General features: G+C 36.9%; 1 protein-coding gene across 2 annotated transcripts in view; it reads right to left on the reverse strand.

Annotated features, from left to right (window-relative positions):
* Positions 1–2,169: 2,169 nt before the first annotated feature.
* Positions 2,170–24,177, reverse strand: part of Cip2a (cellular inhibitor of PP2A) — a 67,671-nt gene continuing 45,663 nt past the window's right edge. For both annotated transcript variants that reach the window (XM_004663976.2, XM_004663977.3), the window contains 15 exons: positions 23,946–24,091; positions 20,732–20,807; positions 18,432–18,650; positions 17,226–17,385; positions 15,545–15,686; positions 14,615–14,714; positions 12,863–12,981; positions 11,340–11,535; positions 10,422–10,496; positions 10,225–10,335; positions 8,398–8,594; positions 5,600–5,713; positions 5,273–5,355; positions 4,287–4,426; positions 2,170–2,501 (listed from right to left, as the gene is read on the reverse strand). In XM_004663976.2, coding sequence (XP_004664033.2) covers positions 2,331–2,501; positions 4,287–4,426; positions 5,273–5,355; positions 5,600–5,713; positions 8,398–8,594; positions 10,225–10,335; positions 10,422–10,496; positions 11,340–11,535; positions 12,863–12,981; positions 14,615–14,714; positions 15,545–15,686; positions 17,226–17,385; positions 18,432–18,650; positions 20,732–20,807; positions 23,946–24,091 — 2,049 coding nt within the window. In that variant the 3' untranslated portion in view covers positions 2,170–2,330. The remainder of the gene's footprint in view (positions 2,502–4,286; positions 4,427–5,272; positions 5,356–5,599; positions 5,714–8,397; positions 8,595–10,224; positions 10,336–10,421; positions 10,497–11,339; positions 11,536–12,862; positions 12,982–14,614; positions 14,715–15,544; positions 15,687–17,225; positions 17,386–18,431; positions 18,651–20,731; positions 20,808–23,945; positions 24,092–24,177) is intronic.

Below are 24,177 nucleotides of genomic sequence, written 5' to 3' on the forward strand. Positions count from 1 at the left end.
TTTTTTTTTTTTTTTTTTTTTTGGTTTTCCGAGGTAGGGCCTAACTCTAGCCCAGGCTGACCTGGAATTCACTATGGAGTCTCAGGGTGGCCTCAAACTCAAGGCTATCCTCCTACCTCTATCTCCTGAGTGCTTGGATTAAAGGCGTGCGCCATCATGCCCGGCTAGTTTTCCACTTTGTATTTTCAGGTTTAGCATCTTCACTCTAAGAATCAAAATCACTGATAAAGTGGAACTACTGTGTTTGTTGTCTCAGTTCTGTACGAGTAAGGAAACGGAGTTCTTTAATACATATTTGTAAAAACTGGCTAAATCTTCACAACCACTAGAGCAGCTATTAAACTAGAACTAATAAAAATTACAACCCAACTATTTGGACAGGTATATTCCAAGTGTGTAATAGCCACCTGCAACTCATGGTTCTGAGAGGCAGCACAGTGTCACTGGTATAATCACAGAAAATCTTGTAAGGAGCATGTGCCTATGGTCAGTGCCCAAAACGCAGTTGGTTTATTTTCCCTATAACTTTTGGTTCATACATAAATCTATTTCTTTGTTATTTGTTTCCATTTTACAAAGCTTTTGTTCCTTGGTATATCTACCCATTTAAATGATTTTATTTCATATTAAATTAAAAATGTACAGAATTAAGAAAGAATGTATGTACATCGGCAGAACAAGTAATTTAAAATGCTTTACTTTGCATAAAACTTCAAGAAACACAGAAAATTACTAAAGCTTTATATTCCTTAATACAATTACTAAAATAAAAAAATTATATTTAATTTCTTAACATGAATTCAGGTAATTTTATGTTAGAAAAAGTAAAGCCAAGTTAAATTTACCTAAATTGAGGACAGAGAGTGAAGAAAGCACCAACTACATTAACTTCCATAATAGTATGACTAAGTCAAGTCAAAATCCATAATGTTTTTAAAATACATTATAATTAGTTAGAATATTTAACTCAAATGAAGCACCACAACATTACCTTGTGTAAAAGAAATTCATGAATAACTGTACTTTACTTTGGATTTATAAATTCAATACTCAATTTAAAACTATTTACACAGGGCCAGAGAGATAGCTTAGCAGTTAAGGTGCTTTCCTGGGAAGCCTAAGAACTCATGTTCAAATCTCCAGGTCCCATGTAAACCAGATGCAAGGTGATGCAAGTGCGCCATCTTGCACATGCACACAAGGGACACATGTGTCTGGAGTTTGTTTGCAGCAGCTCAAGGCCCTGGCACACACATCTTCTCTCTCCCTCAAATAAATAAAAAAGTTAAAATAAAAACACTGTGCACATTAACTATGTGTCACACTATAATTATTAACACGTTTCTGAATGTGTAGCCAAATTATTCTTGAAAGCATTATGGCTTTTTTCTTTTGATATTTTTATTTGCATTTTTGAGCATTAAGAGGGTCTCTTATTGCTATAAACAAATGCATGTTCTGCTTTACATGGATGGCTAAGGAAATGAACCTGTGGCAGCAGTTTTTACAAGTAAATGCTTTTAACTGCTAAGCCATTTATTTTTCCCCAACATATATCATAATGAAAAGAGTAAACACAATTAGGTGTGACGGCTCATGTGTGTAACCCCACCTGGCACTTGGAAAGCTAGGACAGAAAGATCATGCAGAAGGTACAGTGGGTTCAGAAGTTCCACATCAGCCTGAACCAAAGAGTGAAACTCTCTCAAAAAGTGAGAGGGGGTGAGGGTCTGAGGGGGTTGGTAGTTGCTTGAGGCGAGACTAGGGAGATGTAAATAACTGTATACACTATTATGAATCAAGAAAGTTTAAATTGATAATCCAATACAGTCTTATGGTATACAATATAAAATTACATTTTGACTAGTAACAAAGCACATCAGGTGGTTCCATAAGATGCTATTGTCAAGTGACACTGCAGCCATCCTAGTTTATGTCCTTTCCAAGATGTTCAATAATAAAGTGCTGCACAGTGTATTATGAAAGCATACCCTCATCATTAAGCAATTCATGACGGCAACCACAAACGCAAGCACATCAGACATGTAAGAACATAAAAGACAGATACAGGGGTGGCTTAAGAAGACCCTAAAGTAAGAACCAAAGAAAACTTGCAGCAATAAAAGTTAACACTATGAAGTTAAATAAAATGTTACTCAAAACACAAAATAAGGCATGCATCAAATTAGGATCTTTACTAAATTGATAACTGTATGATAAACAAATGGTGATCACATGTCTTAGGATAACAATCATCTCCATTTACTGCCACCTCCAATATATAAATAAATCGAACATATTACTAGATTGTAGATTTCAAAAATTCATATCTATATACTGAGATTCACAGTTTCTGGACTTATTTTTCCACCACTTAAACTGTGGATCATTGCTATCATGTTGGAGTGTTTGTTCAACTCCTCTTGCTGAAGTTTCACCAAGGATTCTTTCTCTTCCAAACGACTTTCTAACTGGGCCTTCTGAACCTCTAATGAGGAAGCCTAAGGATTGACAAAAGAGTGATAAGAAATTCAGAATTCATCCACATGTTTTCTCTTCACAGATATGCATTTTTAAAAGAAGTTTTTAAAGTTTTTCAATTTTTAAATGTTTGAGAGAAAGAGAGAATATGGTATGAACGGGCACGACAGGACCTCCAGTGGCTGCACTCCGGATGTACGCACCACCTGTGCATCTGGCATACACAAGGTCCTGGCAATCAAACCCGGGGCCTTTGGCTTTGCAGACAAGTGCCTTAACTACAAAGCCATCCGTCCAGCCCTCTTAACAGATATTTTAAGGATCTTTTATTTTATACTTGTAAGACAATCTTTTTGAGACACATTATGAACATACTGTATTTTAAATAAAATTATATAATAAATTTAAGATAAATGCAATAGAAATTAAAAACATGAGGTAACAAGGAATGGGACATAAGGATACATGTGGTATGAATATGAAAAAGAAGCTACGCTTGGGGAAAGTTACAAGGGAAGAGGATGGGGTAAAGAAGCAAGGAAGAAAAACAAATTTTTGTTTGAAAAAATGCCATATAGAACTTATACTAGCAGCTACAATTTTTAGAAAAAGTATATTTAGAATACACTACTACCTAGACTTACTGAAATTTAACCACATTAATACAAATTCCATCCAAAAAATTATAATGAGCATTCAACTTTATGCTTTTTATTTTACACTTGCTCTATAATAGTTCAGTTGTCAATCTTGCCTTTTTAAAAAATGAAACTGACAATTTTTAAACCAGCTTTTATTTGTTTATTTACTCTAACCATAATTTTATTTATTTGAGAGAGAGGGAGGAAGAGAAAGAGAAAATGGGCACACCATGGTTTCCAGCCCTCCAGATGCATGTGCCACCTTGTGCATCTGACTTATGTGCATCCTGGGGAATCAAGCCTGGTTTCTTTGGCTTTGCAGGCAGTAGCCTTTAACCAGTACAACAACTCTCCAGCCCGAATCTTGCTAATTCTTATTTTTGGGATAGTAAATAGGCCACAAAGTACAACTTATGGCTATCAACCAAGTTATGTGATCTCAGTAATATAAATGAAAATAAGACAATCAGGCCTGAAACTCAGAATGTGAGACTATCCTATTAGTTATAAACTCAGGCTTTACTTCTTTCATTTGTAAGTTACAATTAACACATTGGCATTAATATGTTTAGAGATGGGTAATTTACAAAAAAATTACAAAGAGTTCTACAAATTACAAAGTCCTAAACAAATGCCAAATCATCTTATTCCTATAAACCTATAAAGCAGCCCTGCTATCTGCACACATAAGACATGGGTGTTTCTTCCTGCACTCTTCACAGACTTGAAGAGCAATCATGTACTTGTAAGTTTTTAATGGTATAAGAAACACAGGTTGGGGCTGGAGAGATGGTTTAGTGGTTAAGTGCTTGCCAGTGAAGCCTAAGGACCCTGGTTCGAGGCTCGGTTCCCCAGGACCCATGTTAGCCAGATGCACAAGGGGGCGCATGCATCTGGAGTTCGTTTGCAGTGGCTGGAAGCCCTGGCACACCCGTTCTCAATCTCTCTCTCTCTGTCTCTTTCTCTCTCTTTCTGTTACTCTCAAATAAATAAATAAAAAATGATCAAAAAAAAAAAAAAAGAAAAAAGAAACACAGGTTGGCACAGAGTGGTAGATCCTTTTATCATATGATATCATAATGCTTGGAGATTCTAATATTTTATAAACAAAATTACTAAAGAACACACCACTAATTTATCTAAGTTAACATTTATATAGCTTACCTTAATGCTCAACTCTTTTCTTATCTGTTCTGTTCTGCTTAATTCTTTTCTAAGGGTATCAATGCTTTCTTCGTTATCTTCCTTTTCCTTTTGTAAAACATTAATCTTTTCTTCTTGTACTTTTATATTTTGAAGCAAATCTTAAAAGAAACAAACATTAGTTATGTACTCCTTAAAAATTTAAATAGCTGTTAACAGAAAAATAATGAAGATGATTAAAAAATCTCATCTTATTTTAATGAAACATGTTTTGTAGAACTTGCTGAGTAAAAAAGACCACAAAAATCTTCCCTTATGCCAATATGAAACTCCAAATAGGAGTAGGGCGTGGTGGTACACGCCTTTAATCTCAGCACTTGGGAGGCAGAGGTAGGAGGATCACCCAGGAGTTCAAGGTCACCCTTACACTACATAGTGAATTCAACGTCAGCCTAGGCTACAGTGAGATCCTACCTTGGGGGTGGGGGTAGGAAACAAACTCCAAATATACAGGTCTTTCCCCACTCCTATTCTAAACAGATATTAAAGAAGAAAAAGTAAATCCTCAAAGCTTTAAAAAGCTACAAGGGAAAGAGAACAAAAGTGACCGAAAAATATACAGATAGGTAGGTTGGCAGCTACCTATACTCTAAAGGAAGTAACTTAGAACAAAAATGGTTTTAAAGATCATACAACATTATGAAACTAGTGACTATTAGTTACCCAATACTGCCACCTGCTGTTCTATTCTTAAGAAATGTTTATTTTTAATAAGGGTAATCATGCCTTGTAACCCCAAAGCTTGAAACGAATATACTGGCTTGTCAACTTGATGAATGAAATTCCTTCTCATAAAATGTTACAGGAAAAGTTATTTAAGAAGTGATTTAAGGTTCATGAAATAAGGGAAGAAGCAATGAAAAACTGCAACATTCATGTTCTGACTACTTTATTTTGGAAGCCAAATGTGTGAAGAGCAGTTAATCTTTAAACAAAAAGCTACTTACTTGCTAATTTACACTCTCTGTCTACCAGTTGGTTCTGGACTTCTTTTCTCTGTTCTTCTTTCTCTATTAATTGAGCAAGAGTTCTGAAATTATACAAAAAACATCACTGAACATTATTATTTGTGACTTTCTGTACCCAGTATTTTAAGAGAAAAAACTGTAATTACTTATAGTGAATATAAATTTAAATGACCTATGCATTTTGAATCTTAAAGTAAAAACTGATAACTAAAACTAAAATTATTAATAAAAATATTCTACATACAGAGAGTAATTTTCTTTTTGAAAAAGCTCAAATAATTTAGGATATAGAACTGGAGATTTTACTTTTCATTTTGCTGCTTGAGTGACTCATTCAACTTTTTTACTGTCTCGATTTGTTTATTCAGAGAATCACATGTAATCTGTAAGTCTTTATTATTCTTCTCATTGGTTTCATTTCTGAAAACACAAAGAAATGTGTATTAGTATCTTTACAGAGGAAAACAGGATGGAAGAAAAATACTTCATTTTTTTCTTTAAGGGGAATGCTGGATGAACAAGGAGGACATAAATACAATTCAATCAACTTATATAATAGATATATGTGGAACAGTCATATTTATGGGAACAGACCTTTAGGGCAAAGATGGAATTGCATTACATAATTTACTGCAAACATGCACAGCTGGCTTTAATGTTTATCTCTGTTTCTAAGACCTCTAATCATCCTGCTTATTTACTTACTTATTTATTAATTTATTTTTTTTGAGGTAGGGTCTCACTCTGGTCCAGGCTGACCTGGAATTGACTATGTAGTCTCAGGGTGGCTTCGAACTCATAGTTGATCCTTCTACCTCTGCCTCCCTCCGAAGTGCTGGGATTAAAGGAGTATACCACCATGCCTGGCTTCATCCTGCTTATTTTTACTGGTGTAACAAAGAATTCTTTATAAAGACTTTGCACCTGTCTTAAACATAAAATGTCCTTTTATATTTCTTTAAGCACAGAGATTAAAAGCAAGACTCATACAACAATAAATAAACAAACTTGGAGGCACTGGCTGAAATCTTGTTTGTTCATCACAAGGATTTCTTTTGAAAGACTTTTTAAAAAATGGGGGCTGGAGAGATGGCTCAGTGGTTAAGGTGCTTGCCTGCAAAGCCAATTTTGAGCACGTAGACAATATATGTGCATGCGCGCACGCATGCACACACTCTGGATATTCCACAACAAATGTCCATCAAGCTTTATGTGGGAATTGAATATGAGCCAGAAGGTTTTGCAACAAGTGTTATTTTTAACTGCTGAGCTATCTCCTCATTCCCAGATCACAAACTTAATACAATCTGGATTTAAATGCCCAAAAGAGTCAGGACTATAATAAATCACCTCTTCCCAGGTACCTCCACTTTTACTTATCCAGTCACTTAGTTTCATCTTTGGTAGACATAATGTTATAGGGCTGGAGAGATGACTTAGCAGTTAAGGCACCTACCTGCAAAGCCAAAGGACCCAGGTTCAATTAACCAGGACCCATGTAAACCAAATGCACAAGGTGGTGTATGCAACTGGAATTCATTTGCAGCGGCCAGAGGCCCTGACACGCCCACTTTCTCTCCCTCTACCTGCCTTGTTCTCTCTCTCGAATAAAGAAAGAAAATCAAGAGGTGCTATAAACCATGTTTCTCTTAAACTAACCACTCATATTTCCATTTGTTCTCCACTTTCACTGCCTAAACTCAACACGACACCATCAGTAGTACGCTTTCAACATTCATGCTTTGGAAAAGGGTTCTGAGGGAAATACGTTTAGAAGTTACCTTTTTACCACACATACTCCAGATGCTACTCATTTTCCACTTTCTATCTTTACTGATGGACTTATTTCAAGATCTATATGTCAATAAGACAATAAAAAGTAAACTAACCAGGTCATCAGTGTATTTATTTATAGTTTGCTAAAAATCTATCTAATTTTTCGTGAGCCTCATGTAAATCAGAAATTTAAAAACTGGCCTTATTTTATTATTATTATTATTTTGGTTTTTGTTTTTCAAGGTAGTGTTTCACTGTGGCCCAGGCTGACCTGGAATTCACTATGTAGTTTCAGGTTGGCCTCAAACTCAGTGATCCTCCTACCTCTGCATCCTTAAAAGCAAGACTCATACAACAATAAATAAACAAACAAACTTGGGGTTAGGCTTGCACCACCACGCCTGGCTAAACTTAAGATTTAGATGGTAGGGAAAAATAAGCAAACTTTGTTAGTAGACATATAAATTGGCATAACATTTTTCAATGGGAATCTGGAAATTTATATCAAAAATTTAAACCCCTTCAAGCTGCAATTTATCTATAAGAACCTAATGTACAGATACAGTAAACTGACTTATAAGTAGTAAGACCCAAATTTCTGTGACATTAGGTCAAATGACATAAAATTCCCAACATTTAACTACTACTGACTAGCAGAAATGACCAACTTATATAGTACTACATGTAACAAGTTCACATTCAGTAATTTTTAAAGGAACAGTTAACTACTGAGAAAGCAGTTTGCTGCAGGCCATAGGGATTTGTCAGCGTTCACAATGAAACCGTGAGATTAAAACTTGTCCTTGGGCTGGAGAGATGGCTTAGCGGTTAAGTGCTTGCCTGTGAAGCCTGAGGACCCTGGTTCAAGGCTCGGTTCCCCAGGTCCCACGTTAGCCAGATGCACAAGGGGGCGCATGCGTCTGGAGTTTGTTTGCAGAGGCTGGAAGCCCTGGCGCGCCCATTCTCTCTCTCCCTCTATCTGTCTTTCTCTCTGTGTCTGTCACTCTCAGATAAATAAATAAAAAAATTAAAAAAAAAAACTTGTCCTTAGAAAGCTTAGATTCCAGAAAACTGGGCCTGTGAGTAAATATAAGAAAGAATATAAGAAATATAAGAAAGAAATAGTTGTTTGCATTGTTTCCAACTTTGCTAATGAGTTTGAAGAAGCGACAATGCATTTCATTACCATTTAAGTTTCTTACTAACTACTTACTGTATGGTGTCGTCATAATTTATGAGTATCTACAAAAGGATTTCAGGGTCACAGAAAGACACGTGGTCTGATCACTCTAGACTGTAGCCTTATATAGAACCCTTATTTTATTTACCTCTGAAGAAGTTCCATGTAGGATTTGGTCAGTATTTCATGTTCTTTAGCCACAGACTCTAACTTCCTACTGTGTTGAAAGAGGCGCTCAATGTCACTCTGCACTCGTTCTGACTCAAGCTGCTGTGACTTCAGCAACACACTAAGGTCTTCATTCTTTCTCTCAACCTCTCTCAGCATATTGGCAAGTGTTCGCGCCTTAAAGAAAAACAGTACATGGGCTTTACCATTACTAAGTATATACCATTATACACTATATCACAATGTTCAGTCAGCATGTATTATATAGCTGGTTATGGTCTCATAGAATTACATTGCCCAGTTATAATGTAGATATCATTGCTTAAGTACACTCATTTCAGGCAAGAATAAAGAAGATATTAACTGCACTACAGACATGTGATCGAACACTTAAACTAACATTAGCTAGGGAAAACAACCTATACTTTGTGACATGATGTTCAAGTACAAAAGTAACTAGAATAATACATGGATACCCTCTATTCCCTCCCTTTCTCAGCACACACAGACAACACAAAAAAACAATACTGAACTAGTGTTCCTTTTATGAGAAAAAATTTCAGCACAGTAAAACCACTAAACTTTCTGATGAACTGTAAGAGATTCCCAACAGACAATGTATGAGAAAGAATAGGAAGATAGTATTTTAATATCACTAATTTTTCTTTTTTGGGACTTTTAAGTTCAACACATCAATCTAGACAAATGAAAACATGCTAAAAACAAGAAATAAAAAGAAATACAGAGCTTTACATGTGGCACACATCTTTAACCCCAGCACTTGGGAGGCAGAGGTAGGATTGTAGTGAGTTTGAGGCCACCCTGAGACTACATAGTGAATTCCAGGTTGGCCAGGGCTAGAATGAGACCCTACCCAAAACGAAGAAACAAAAAGAAATATGGTTATATCTTCTTATGATTTTTATGACAACTTTATTCTGAAGAGATTTTAAAAGTGCTTTACTTATTACAAATTTTAATGTCTCTTTGAAAAGGCAGGTGACTTTACTAGAAATTATTACAAATGACATTGTATTGTATAGATTTTTCATGTGAGTCTACTAAAAATTTCTGTATTATTGAACTAAAATTTTACCCTTAAGGTACCATGTATACCTTAGTTTCCAAACTTAATAGCAACATATACCAAAAAATGTAGTCAAGCCTGGAGATACAGAAACAGCTTTTGACATCACAAGTTTTAAGAAGTGTTATAAAGACATAAAGACAGGGTAGATACATGGAGGAGGGATACCCAAACACCTGAGAGGAAAGATGACTATTATCAGGCTCCTGGGGATTGAGGATATTTAAACTAAAATCTGAGGACTATGAACAGTTTGGGAAAAAAAGTCCAGATATGACTTAGAGACTGCTGGGCGTGGTGATGCACACGGGAGGCAGAGGTAGGAAGATCACCGTGAGTTTGAGACTACAGAGTGAATTCCAGCCTACACCAGAGTGAAACCCTACCTCGAAAAACAAACAAACACACCAAAAAAGGGAATGTCAGATAGTTTACCATTGGTCGTGACAGGCTACAAGTACTTGCTGTATAACTAAATGGAGCGATTACAAGCCATTTAGTGCTTGGAAAAAATACCTGTTTGACTTAAATTTGGAAACGTTAACATTACTGAGGTTCCTTGACACTGAATGATCGAGGAGCACCAATGATATGCAATGTTGGCCTCGAACTCATTGTGATCCTCTTACCTCAGCCTTCTGAGTGCTGGGACTAAAGATGTGTCCACCTAATACCTTTTATTATTATTTTTGATCAGACATGATGTTATATTGTACACACCTCTGTCTCTGCTTGAGTTCGCTGACAGCGATACTGAGCAATCAGTCTATCAGCCTGAGCAAGGGCCAGAGCTTTTGCCTCTAAGAGATCTTGTAACCGGCTTTCTTTGGACTGTAAGAAAACATAGCATTCATTTTCATCATAAAGGAAAACAGCTATTAAAGCTTATTGCATACTTAAAATAAGCTTGTACTTACAGCCAATGTGGATAGTTTCATCTCATATACATCCATTATGTCAGATATTCTCACATCATTAATCTGATCCTTTACCTGTTTTTAACAGTTAAAATCACAAATTTTTAAGATCTGACAAAATAATGCAAGGCAATACAAGTCTACCATGCAACTCATCACTAAAACAGAATGATGAGTAAGACAAAGTAAAAATGGTATATCAGACAGGTCATAACTATTTCACTAACATGGCTACTGCAGAGGAATACATGAGCAAGATTTGGTACGCTTATTGCCGGAGGCCGCCGGCAGAGTTGAACAGTACCTGAGGAGGGCGTGAGGATTAAGAACAAAAGGCGAAAGACAAAAGATGAACTTGGGAGGGCTGTCAGTGAATACTGAAGCTCCAACTTTATTTAGTTTAGCTATTTTATTTCTTTTCAGAGCACAAGAATGCAAGCCGAAAATGTTAATATTTACATAGGATCTCTTGAGAAAGCCATATCCTCCTACATTGGTCAAAGAACAGTCAAATCTTAGCCTCCAGCTCAAAATGTTACTTTTTTTTCAGTTCCCAGACCTCAGCTGATACCTAATCTCATGCTTGGCGAAACATTTTGCTTTTCTCTAGCCCAGTGTAGAAGTGTACACAAGTCATACACAAATGTCCAGGCAAATGGCTCCCAACAGCTTATGGAGATTTTATAAGTACTTCTTGAGCTGGGTGGGTAGTTGGGCAGGGGACTAGAAAAAGGACAGCTGTGTCAAAAAATGTTAGAATTTTATACCTGGTTTTTCTCCCTTTCTTTCCAAAAGCTCTAGAATATTACTACTTATCATTTGTATGTAAAGTTGTTTAAATATTTATTATACTCCAAGCTGACATTCAGCTGCCACCTACCAAGCCCAATTCCATTTAAAAGAGCTATTATCACTCACCATCACTCCAGACTGAAGCTTCTCTATTAGCTCCTCTATGTTCAATCCAGGGCCTTTATCCTTCAACAAGGGGGGAGTTAAGCACTTCACTGATGTGGGAAAACTGTGACTTAATGAGTGCAAAGGCACTTTCCTGGGCATATGTTCTGTTTCTTGTTGTCTATATGCATTGTTTGCTGCTATACTTTCCCCAAGTCTGAATGGGTCAGAAAGAAAAACAATAGATGTTTTTTAAAAAAGAAAGCAAAAGACATATATGTTGCAGAATTAGGAAATCTTTTAGAATGGATCATGTTTTGAAAACAAATGCCTTCAAATATTCTTGAAATCAATTTCCTGGTAGCCATATGAAAGAGGGTTTTGGAAACTATTACTCTCTTTCCCACATATAATCTTTCATAATTACAATTCCACCTTTGGAGGCAGTCTAGGTACTAGTTTTTATTAAACATATTTTATTTATTTATTTAAGAGGGAAGGAGAGAGAGAGGAAGAGAGGCTCTGGTGCACCCATTCTCCCTCTCTATCTGCCTCTTTCTATGTCTGTTGCTCTCAAATAAATAAATAAAAATAAGTAAATAAAAATAAACAAAAAATGTTTTAAAATGAGTTTAAGGGCTGGAGAGATGGCTTAGCGGTTAAGCGCTTGCCTGTGAAGCCTAAGGACCCCGGTTTGAGGCTCGGTTCCCCAGGACCCACGTTAGCCAGATGCACAAGGGGGCGCACGCGTCTGGAGTTCGTTTGCAGTGGCTGGAAGCCCTGGCGCGCCCATTCTCTCTCTCTCCCTCTATCTGTCTTTCTCTCTGTGTCTGTCGCTCTCAAATAAATAAATAAATAAAAATACTTTTAAAAAAAGAGATATTTTAAAATGAGTTTAAAAAATGTTAAAGTAAACCCCTAATATATACCATAACAACCATTTAGCCTACAGAGTTACATTTCCCCCTAAAAAAATGCTGAATTTTTTTCAAATATCACTATTATTTAAAGGATACACCTTTAACAGCTGAGTCAGCTCCCCAGGCCCCTCATTCAATTATTTGAAATTAAAGAATATAGTGGAAAATTTTATATTCACTGATAAAAGCACATACTGTTTTTTTGAGGGATATTTCCAGTAACCAATTCCAACTACCTGTCAGTTCATTCAGTTCTAAGAACTTCTTGGCAAGTGACTGACTGCAATGCTTAAATTATTCACTTAAGACACTCAGAAAACAAAAGCTTTTTCATAAAAGGAACTAAGGTGATAGGATGAAAGCCTCAGAGCATCCGGAACTTACTGTATTAGAAAAGTGTGATCAAAAAAAGCAAAAAAGTTAGCCTCTGACAATACACACACTTATCTACCTGGATCTATCTTTCCTCTGAACTAGTAAACATTTGGCCTGCTCAGTTATGGAACCAAAATTTTACTGTAACTGACAATTACAATAAAATCTCCAATTCAGTAATCTGTGTATGTGAAGGATTTATATCTCGCTATTGTGAGCGATACATAAAACGCAATGATTAGTACTCACACTAAAGCAGGAAAGTCTGGGAGTGGAGCAGCTTCCAATAATATTCCCAATCCAGACTGCACTTGTTCTCTGTTGTCAGATGTTAAAGCAAAAGCTAGAGGAGTGATCAAACGCGGGTCCTAAACAAGCCAGAAAACCAGAAAATAAGAGACACAAAGAATCAACACTGTTAGGTCTTCAGTCCAAAGTGAATGAATTCTAAAACATTTCTATTGGACGTTTAGCTAGACTTAGTTTAGCCACGTAAAATGTATCATAAAATATATTAACATAGTTTTATAAATATTCAGTAAAGGGTTTAGCACTTTCAATTATGCCTATCCAAATCATGACTTAACAATTAATAAATGAAAAATTAGAAGTGGGTCATAAGTTATAAAGTCAGAAGTAAAATTCAAATTAAAACACAAAATTTAATTACAGAAAATAGTTTTTTATGTTCATAAAATGCCTATTAGTACAGCCTAAATCTATGATGAAAAATATATAGGGCTGGAAAGATGGCTTAGTGGTTAAGGTGAAGCCTAAGAACCCAGGTTTCATTCCCCAGAACCCATGTAAGCCATATGTACAAGGTGGCTCATGCATCTGGAATTCAATTGCAGTGGCTAGAGGCCCTGGCGTGCCCATTCACTCTCTTTCTTTCTCCCCCTCTCTCTGACTTCCTCAAATAAAAATAAAAAAATCTAGAAGCTAATATGAAAACAATTTTGATTCAATTCCTTAAAAACAATGTTGAGGCTGTTACTGACATGTAAATCTGTATGATTACAATGCTCAGTGCCTTGTAGGCCCTCAGGTCCTTAAGCTTTGCAAGCAAGCCCCTTAATTGCTAAGCTATCTCTCCAACTCATAAACTCTTTTTATTCTAGATTTTGCTATCCGTTTAATCAACCCTGATCAAAACACAACCCAGGGCTGGAGAGATGGCTTAGCGGTTAAGCGCTTGCCTGTGAAACCTAAGGACCCCGGTTCGAGGCTCGGTTCCCCAGGTCCCACGTTAGCCAGATGCACAAGGGGGCGCACGCGTCTGGAGTTCGTTTGCAGTGGCTGGAAGCCCTGGTGCGCCCATTCTCTCTCTCTCCCTCTATCTGTCTTTCTCCCTGTGTCTGTCACTCTCAAAAATAAATAAAAAATGAACAAAAAAAAATTTTTTTAAAAATTTATAAAAAAAAAAAAACCACAACCCACTTCCTAATGCCAATAGAAGCAACCAAGAAACCTCCAAGAATGCCCTAAGAAAGGGAAAGGCTGCACCCTACAGTCAAGAGCACATTAGGTATCAGTTTCTATGAAATTCTGTAAAATGAAATGTTATGTAAGATTGTTATAGCTACTGATAGTACACTGTCTTCTAATGGCCATTTTTTTTTTCAAAGTAGGGTTTCACTCTGGCCCAGGCTGACCTGGAATTCACTATATAATCTCAGGGTGGCCTTGAACTCACAGTGATCCTCCTACCTCTGCCTGCCGACTGCTGGGATTAAAGGTGTGTGCCACCACATCTGGCTTATGGGCATTTTTTCAAGAGATATATCCCCTAAGGATTTAGAATACTCAAACAGAAATCGTCAAGCAGGGACAGTGGCATAGGCTTGTAGTTCAAGAAGCTGAGGACAGAGTTCAAGATGACCCTGGCTACATACTGATCTGAGGCAATCCTAGTCTACATAATGAAACTTTCTGTCTAAAACATTGAGGGGGGACATTATTAGATATCAATTAGAATAACCTTCAATGTTTAAATGTTACCTGAAGGATTTTGTAGAAGCTTACTTCCATACCCGGAACCAACTGCTTAAGTTTGTTCATCAAATCAAGAGTTTTTAAAACCACATCAGCAGCAAGTTTACTTAAAAAAAAAAAACAAAAAAAAAAAAATCAGAAATTAGGTAACTCAGAAGTGTACTAGATTATTTTTGTTCATAATCTTAAATAAAATGAAAAGTAATCTTTCCTCTTTAAAAAACTCAAGAAATATGTTTTCTGCTGAGAATTGAAATATCAGAAATTTGGGGCTGGGGAGACACCTTAGCAGTTAAAGGTACTCAGTTGCCAAATAATATGACCCATTACTATCAGTGAAAATCTACCTGAAACCGGCCGGGCGTGGTGGCACACGCCTTTAATCCCAGCACTCGGGAGGCAGAGGTAGGAGGATTGCCATGAGCTCGAGGCCACCCTGAGACTCCATAGTGAATTCCAGGTCAGCCTGGGCTAGAGTGAGATCCTACCTCGAAAAATTAAAAAAAAAAAAAAAAAAAAAATCTACCTGAAACCAAAACTCCTGAAATGAAAAGTTGTCTTTGTTATTAAAAAAAAAACCTCAAAATTGATTGGTTTTCTTACAATCACATTGAATTTTCATGCTTTTTAAGTTAAAAAAATGAAAAATTAGATGAACCAAAAATTACAAAGGAAATTTGTCAAAAGGAAGTTGTAGAAAGGCTAAGGATCTGTAATCAAACCCACAGAGAAAAAATAAGCCCTCAACTAAACATTAATCACAATTTTAAAATCCTTCATGAGAAATATATAATCTATTAAAAAATGAATTATACTTTAAAGTAGTCTGTTAATTCTCTGCTACCTTTTGAGTTAACAGAACAGTAATTCGAGATAATACATCTTTTAATTTTTGCTGCCTTTAGCCACTTGGCAATTTGGATTTCAAATACTCACCATAATTCAGAATCTGCTACTTTTGTTCCAAATCCCAGGTCAATTTTGCCATATGTAAACTGTTGTTCTATCAGCGTAGTACACTTTATGGTAGTGAGAATTTTTACAACATGCATTTTCAGAGTGTCATCTCCACAGAGAGGTTATATTTTGTTAAGATACACACTGATATCCAAATACTTATACAGTTTATAGTTATATATAATGTGTAACAATCGTGATAATTTCAAGCACACCATCTCACCCCTGAAGTTCAATGTAATTCCAATTGTATTTGCTTTATGAAAGGACAGAAAGTGGGACTGAGTATTACGGTGACAGGTAAATAGCGAGACACGGACTTGCACCACGTTTCCGACACAATGATGAAACAAGAGACAGGATGTTTCCAGTGAATGCTCACGTTTGGCTAGGAGTGACCACCATGTGTGAACAAAGCTTCTCTATCTGTTTAACATCTTTTTACTTGTGACCTAGGTGATTCTAATGCATAGCCAGGGTTGGTATTGTAAAAGAAAATGAAAATTACAGAGCAACTGCTCAGTGGAGATTGAAGATAAATGCTTGCTTCAGTTGCAATACAGGTGTGGGCATGGTCTTTTGTTCCTCTATGATGCAAGAAATGGTGAAAAGGTGAATTTATGACATCTTACTGACATAGTATGGCTCCTTGACCATAGTGATGTTAGAGAATTTTAATAAAATTAAAAAGTTGGGACAGACCTTTAGGAAGTCATCTAGAAAAGAGAAAACAGGCAGAAAGTATATGGTAATCAAGTATTCATGGTTGTTTTTTCCCAAATGAGCTTGTCATAAAATACTTATCTTTTAAGACATTTTATTTATTTACTTATGTGGAAGAGGCAGTTAGAGAGGATGAGTGCGCCAGGGCCTAGTGCGTCTGGCTGACCTAGGTGCTGGGGAATCGAGTGTGGTCCTCTCCTCTGGCTTCACAGGCAAGCGCCTTAACAGCTCAGCCATGTATCTAGTCCCCAAATATTCATCATCTTAAAAATTCGAGTGTGATGTCGTCTTTTAGAACATGTATGCAGGTCTTTATTGAAAAAGATAAGCTAACAGCATCCGTGTAGCCTCAGAGAACAGGTGTCAACAGCATAAAACAGAGAAGGTAATAGAAGGGTCTTTTCAGAATATACCTCCCTTCTCAAACTGCAATACATAAAACGTTCAAATTACAACAGCAGCCATACGGGGCTGGAGATGCGGTTCAGTGGCAGTAGAGTGCCGGTAACAATCTAGAAAATAGTTCGCACAGAAAAAGGGAAGTCTGGAGAGCTTTCGTAAGGAATTATCAACGTCTGTGTCCGTCTGTCCATCCGTCCATGTGGAGGTCAGCGGGCAACTTTTTATTTTTTGAGACGGGATCTCTTATTGACTTGGAACTTGCCTAACTGGGCTAGAGTGGCTAGCCACACATCCCCAGTAATTTACCTGGATCTGCTTCCCCAGGACTGTGTGTACAGCACATGTGAAATTTTTATATGGATTTGGGAACTGAACTCAAGTCCATATGTTTGTGAGGCTATCTCCCCAGTCCTTCCTATATTGGTCCTTTATGTTTAAAATATCTAATAGATATTAGCATGAGAAGTGATAAAATACAAATAAAGACAACATGCAAGAGTTGTTATAATTTCATTTCTATGATACTGAAGGATATTTAATAAAACGCCAATGGCCTTGACCATTCTTTCACATTTTTTCCTTATTAAGGGCTCATCCAGATTTTGCTCTGTGTACTGAAGCTGATCGAGGACTGTAGGCAGCAGAAGCGTCAAAAAACGATCAGCTGAGGAACAGTTACCAGTATCAATGATATCCTAGAGAATACCATTAATAATGATTAAAATACAGTGAATACACAACTCAAATTAGTCAATAACAGGCTATAACAAGCTTTGAATTTCTTATGTTTAACTAAATAGATCACTTACCCAACCTATTTCAAAAATATTTTTGAATAGCTATGAAAATTATTAGCCAGTTTTCAGACCTATAATTGTAATTTTTCCCCCAAGAGTCAGTAAGATTTTACAAGGGATATTTTTAAAGAACTAAGTGAGTTTCTTATTCTATATAATGCCAGTATTTAATGCAAAATATCTTCATGGTCTAAATGTAATGAAAGTCATAATAGACTTATCTTTTTCTTTTTCTTTTTTTTTTTTTGAGGTAGGGTCTCACTCTAGCCCAGGCTGTTCTGGAATTCACTCTGTAGTTTCAGGGTGGCCTTGAACTCACGGTGATTCTCCCACCTCTGCCTCCCGAGTGCTGGGATTAAAGGCGAGTGCTGGGATTAAAGGCGTGTACCACCACGCCCAGCTAAGACTTATCTTAATAGTAAAAAAAAGACCTAATAATTTTGATGAAGAATTTTAAAGGCATTTTCAATGCTAAAAGCAGTTAACAGCCAGGACCAAGTTAAGGAGAAAAGTAATTTATGCATATATGAACTTTAATGAGTACATTTAATGACCTATAAATATGCACAGGATCTCATTATGAGACAGTAAATATTTTTGGAAGATTGGGATGGGTTGAGTGAGTATAGAAATGAGGAGTAGAAGACAATGTTAAATTGCCCAGAGAGCAGGATCTGAACACCCAAGGGGATGTGTCTTTATACTAAGTGCATATAGCACAATGACACGTTCTATTCCACTGTTCCAAAATCAATATTCTACCTTAACCCATGAACAGTTGGTAAAGTCAGAATACAGCATCTATTAGGATGGCAGGAAAGAATACAACTATTCCATGCATAGCTGTAAAACAAGTGATATAAATCTTAACTGGAAGATTACACAAATGTTTGCAAAACATGTCATGAAAATAGAGGACGTCAATTTATCGGTGATTACGTTACCTCAAATATTTCCTTGAATAGCTCTAAGGCTAAAACAGAACACTTTTCGGATGCTTCCAGAGGCTGGCTCAGCCAACGAGTCAGTGCCACAGCGGGCTCTGCGCACTTAGGACGGGCCCCCGGAACGGCGCTGCCAGGTGGACACTGCTCCAGTATCATCTGACTGAGGACGTGGCGCAGCTGAGTCACTGAACAGAATGCAAGAAGTAATTCTAAAACCTGTGCAATATAAAGTCTCTGTTAAATGTCAATTTCATTAGACTAACAGACAAGCATTTGGTGAAGCTAAAAATTGCAATACATGTTTAATAGAAAATGTTCTCCAACAAAAATTAAATGCAGTTTCCAGTTTGTCTTTCAGTATCCTTTATCAAATGAATGAGAGGATTTCAGGTTAGAAAAATTTTTATTGACTTCTCTTAGCTCTGACACACAGGACCAGGAAGCTTCAGAGGTGAAGAGACATTGGGAATGTACAGAGGTCTCAGGACTAAAGACACTTTCTCCTTCAGCCTGTCCATCACAACTGGGGTCCCAGCACCATAGAAAGCTGTACTCCCTGAGGCGCACTCACAATGTACACAGCAATGGGGGTGATACCAACAGAACCCAGAAGCTTAGGGCCAGGTAGTCTGTCCCTCCCACGGCACATGGGAGAACCCAGCTGCTGCCTCCAAGGTGGAAGGTCAACATTCTGCAACTGTCCTCTGAACTCTGCACGCTTGCACCCGCACACACTTAAACCAAACTCAGCAGGTAAGTCAGGATTAAGCCTACTCGCCATATGGGCTGGAGATGGCTAGGTGGGCAAGAGTATTTGCTGTGCAAGCATGATGACCTAGGTTTGATTTCAGCACTAAAAACACTGCATGTGAGGCTGGAGACACCACTTAGCAGTTAAGGCGCTTGCCTACAAAAGGATCCGGATTCGACTCCCCAGGACTCATGTAAGCTAGAGGCAAAAAGTGGTGCATGCTTCTGGAGTTTATTTGCAGTGGCTGGAGGCTCTGGCACACTCATGTTCGCTCTTTCTCCTTTTTCTCTCTCAAACAAATAAATATTTTTTTAAAAGGCTTGGTGTGGATGGACATGCCTATAAACCCAGTCCTAAGGGTGAGAACATAAGCATTGCTGGGGTTCACTGTCAGCCAGTTTGACAGTAAAAACCAGCAGTTCCAGGCTCAATGAGACTTTTATCTCTATGAGTGAGGTATATCTATGTATATTTATATCTTGTGTTTTAAATATTTCTAATTTTGCAGTAGGAAAAAACCCAACATTATATAAGTATACAAGTATTTATGTGTATGTGTATATGCACACACATATGTACATTTAACCAAAAAGGATATACAAATGTCTAATATTACATGAAATATGATAATGTATTGATGTTTAAGAAAACATAAACTTAAGGTAAAGTGTAATCCCCTATTATACAGCCATTAGAATGGCTAAAATGAAAATATCATGCACTGGAAAGAATGTACAGTAACTTTTTTATTTATTGTTTTTTTAATTTGCTTTTTTGAGGTATGGTTTCACTCTAGCTTAGGCTGACCTGGAACTCACTATGTAGTCTCAGGGTAGCCTCGAACTCAAGGCAGTCCTCCTACCTCTGGCTCCTAAGTGCAGGGATTAAAGGTGTGAGCCACAATGCCTGGCTTCAGAATAATCCAGAGCTGGAGAGAGAGAGTTCAGTAGTCAAAGCCATTTGTTTATAAAGCCTGATTACCTAGGTTTGATTCCCCAGGAGCCATATAAAGCCAGATGCACAAAGTGACACATGATTTTGGAGTTCATTTGCAGTGGGAGGAGGCTTAGGTACACCTATATTTTCTCGTTCTCCCTCAGATAAATAAATAAAATTATTTTACAAAAGAATGTGGAGTAACTAAATTTTCATACACTGGAATGATGAAGCCTTTATGGTGCCAATAAACAAATGTTTACCTCATAGATCAGTGGTTAGTGACTCAGGCACACTAGTAAGACAACTACCTATAAGCACAACAAAAGACAGGTAGAAAATGGCAGACACAGGATTCTTCCCAATCGGCAGTACCCACCAACAAAGGAACAATCTAAAACTATACGAAACATGACTAAAATCTCAAACTAGTGTTTTGCAATGAATATACAAACTAGACATGACTTTATTTATATTAATTTAAAATTAGAAAAATATACTATTAGAAATCATAAAATGGTTATTATTGGTAAGGGTAGGTATACATGTATACATTTTTGCACATTATAATTTTTAAAAAGTAAGCAACAAAATATTGTTTTATACATACCTTTGATGAAGAATCAGGATCTTTCCCATTAAGAAGACCTAATACTTGATTCAGACATGAAGAAAAGTGCTCATACCTACGTTTGAAAAGAATACATGAAATGCCAATTAGGAAGCTAATACACAATAAATAATTATTTACAAGGTAAATTTAAAATCTAAGTGTAGCTCTATCACCTATTTGGTCCATTAGACTGTCCTAAGAACACTTTATATGGAAGCTCCTTGCCATGATCCAGTTGTACCTCCCCAAATTACCCCAACTTAACATACTAGAAGGAAAAATGTATTTAATACATCCTAATGTGCTGAATGGCATGGTGAGTATATTACTCTGGCAGTTGGATGGGCTGTAATTTTTGAGAGGGTAAGACTAGAAGTAGAGACAATAATTTGCTGGACTTCTTTGTAAGGGATAATTGAAGTAGGAAATAGTTTTAGAAATATTTGTAAGTCAAGTGGGCAGAAACACGACTACATATCTAGGAGAGGGGTGAGTCCAGAACGGATTCTACGTTCCCAGATTGTACAATGATGATATAGGTACTATTGCAATATACGACTAGTATATTTAAATTCACTGAAAATTTGTAATTTTCATCAAATTCCTAAGTATGATTTATCTTACTGTGAGGAGTATCTTTTTCTCTTAGAAAAATTTGTTTTTCCTCTAAAAGAAATGTACTGATTTTTGGCATATATTTAAGACAGCTATTTGCCAAAATATCTCGCAATTCTAATAGTTTTGTTTATTCTGAAGACTTTCTGCCTATATGTTGTCTATAAGCAATATCTCTTCCTATATCTTGTCTCGATTTGTTGCATTAATATTATGAGAACATTTTTTTTAGGCTGAATCAAGTCTATTCTTCAGTGGTTAGAATAAAATTCTCCCTTTTTTTTTTTTTTTTTTTTTTTTGGTTTTTCGAGGTAGGGTCTCACTCTAGCCCAGGCTGATCTGGAATTCATGATGGAGTCTCAGGGTGGCCTCATGGCAATCCTCCTACCTCTGCCTCCCAAGTGCTGGGAATAAAGGCGTGGTGGTACACCACATGGTGGCCTCATTTGTAAATTAAAAAAAATATTTTATTTTTATTTATTTGAGAGAGGGAAAGAGGCAGAGTGAGAGAAAGAGAGAATGGGTGTGCCAGGGTGTGTCTCTACTTCTAGCCACTGCAAACGAATTCCAGATTGAATGCGCCAACTTGTGCATCTGGCTTACGTGGGTACTGAAGAACTGAACTGAAGTCCTTTGGCTTTGCAGGCAAGCGCCTTAACCGCTAAGCCATCTCTCCAGCCCTTATTTGTAAATTTTCATTACTGACTGTATTTTATATTTGGCCTAGACATTTTCCTTGACTTATAGTTGTGGAAAGAGTAAACAGTATTTCCTTACAAAATACTTTCATGTATTTGACACATCCTAACGTACCAGTGGCATGGTGAGTGATCTCGTACACTACGGGCACCGTCGGTTTACTCCCTGCGTTTTTGTGGCTGGGTGGAAGCTGGAGCTTCTCCCCACTGCTCAACACTGCAGCAGGACACTGCATTGGCTGAGGAGATGGCTCAGTGTTTGGTTAAAGGCGCCTCTTTGCAAAGCCTGCTGCCAGGATCAATTCTCAGGCATCCATGTAAAAAGCAAGATGGACATCCACCTGCAGAAGTCAGAGCCTGGAGTCCCTCCCCCGCCAAATAATTCTTAAAAAGGTGGAAGACAATTGAATGGGAGAAACTCATGGATAGGAGAAACTTGCTAAGATAGCACAGAAGGAGATTTACACATAATAATGTGACCATGACAGGAACAAGATAAAATCAGGTAAGAACTTAGGTAAATAAGCCCACACACATATGAGGGAGACCTAAGCAGAAGGAATTCTATTTTCTTCCCCTGCATGCCAAACATGCAAGCCTCTTTTGCATGAACAGTAGCAAGCATGGTGGTGCACGCCTTTAATCCCAGAACCTGGGAGACAGTGATAGAAGGATCTCCCTGAGTTCGAGGCCAGCCTAGGACTACAAATTCCTGGTCAGCCTGGACTAGAGTGAAACTCTACCTTGAATAAAGGCAAAAAGAAAAAAAAAAGAAAGAAAGAAAAAAGAAAACCCCTCCTCCACAAAAAAACATGCATTTGAATTGTAGGAATGAAGGATACTGATGGAGACACGAAATGGCCTTGATATTCATGACCCCACAGTGCCTGACACTGCCTACTATAGATCCTCATAACAGTAGGAAAAGATGATGCTATAAACAAAGGAGAGACTAGTTGGAAAGAAGTGATTCAATGGAGGGTATATGTGGGAAGGGGCAAATGGGGGTGGTGTGTTGGAATAATCATGGTTCATTGAAAGCTGACAAGAAAAGGTTAAAAACAAACAAACAAAAAGACCAGGCACTATCTTAACATGCTGCTGCCGCCGCTAAGACTCCATTGTCCCTCAGTTCTTGAACATAGCAGATTCTTAATAAAATGTTATTTTAGCTTTGAAATGATGAGTCAATTCTTAGAGGCAGTTAAATCTCCTAATTTGGGATGTTAGCATTTAGCTTAATGCCAAAAGGCCATGTGCTCTTTGAAAAACAATTGCTTCCTGCTCTCAAAATATAAATGAACGGAGGCTGGAGGCCCTGGTATGCTCATTCTCTCTCTCCTTCCTCTCTTTCTCCTCCTTTCTCTGTCAAATAAATAAATAAATAAAAATAAAATACTAAAAAAATATATACACAAACAAGAAATTGCTGGAAACTAGACACATAAAATGTGTTTCCATTTTACTTTATGAGTCATGTGTCACTTTACAGAAAAATCATGAGTGAAAGGAAACAATCATCTTTATAAGCACAACTTAAACTCAGATAGTGACACAATTGTTCCTACATTAAGGTATTCTTACAAAAATATGAATTCTAAAGATTTAAAATTAATTTTAAAACAGAATACTGACAATGCCTGCATTTTAGATAGAAATATAGTCCTATAGATCTACACCACCAGTTGAAACATACACAGACACTCATTTTATATTTCAGTTTAGAGGGGGAAAAAAAACAATGAAAATTAAATCAAAATATTTCAATTTAGCCTACCTTTGAATTAGTAAAATCTAATCTTACTATATCTAAGAGGGTAATGTTATTATAAAAAACATCCTAGTTTTAAACAAAAACAAAAACAGAGGACCTGAAATTTACTAAAGTGAAGTCATACCTGGTAAGATAATCAGCAATTTTAGGGTTCTTAAGGAGATCCACAAGTAGATCAACTGAATACTTTCTTGTTAGGGTACCATCACCATTTATGAGAATATTAAATATTAGTTGGAAAGTCTGATGAATGTTTCGAGCATGGAATAACTTTAAAACAATGGGAAAATTATATTACAAAAAAATGTTAAGTTGATACCATCCTAAAAACAACTTTCATGACATTTAAAATAGAG

This window comes from Jaculus jaculus, chromosome 4 (assembly GCF_020740685.1).
Source record: "Jaculus jaculus isolate mJacJac1 chromosome 4, mJacJac1.mat.Y.cur, whole genome shotgun sequence".
Taxonomy (NCBI): Eukaryota; Metazoa; Chordata; class Mammalia; order Rodentia; family Dipodidae; genus Jaculus; species Jaculus jaculus.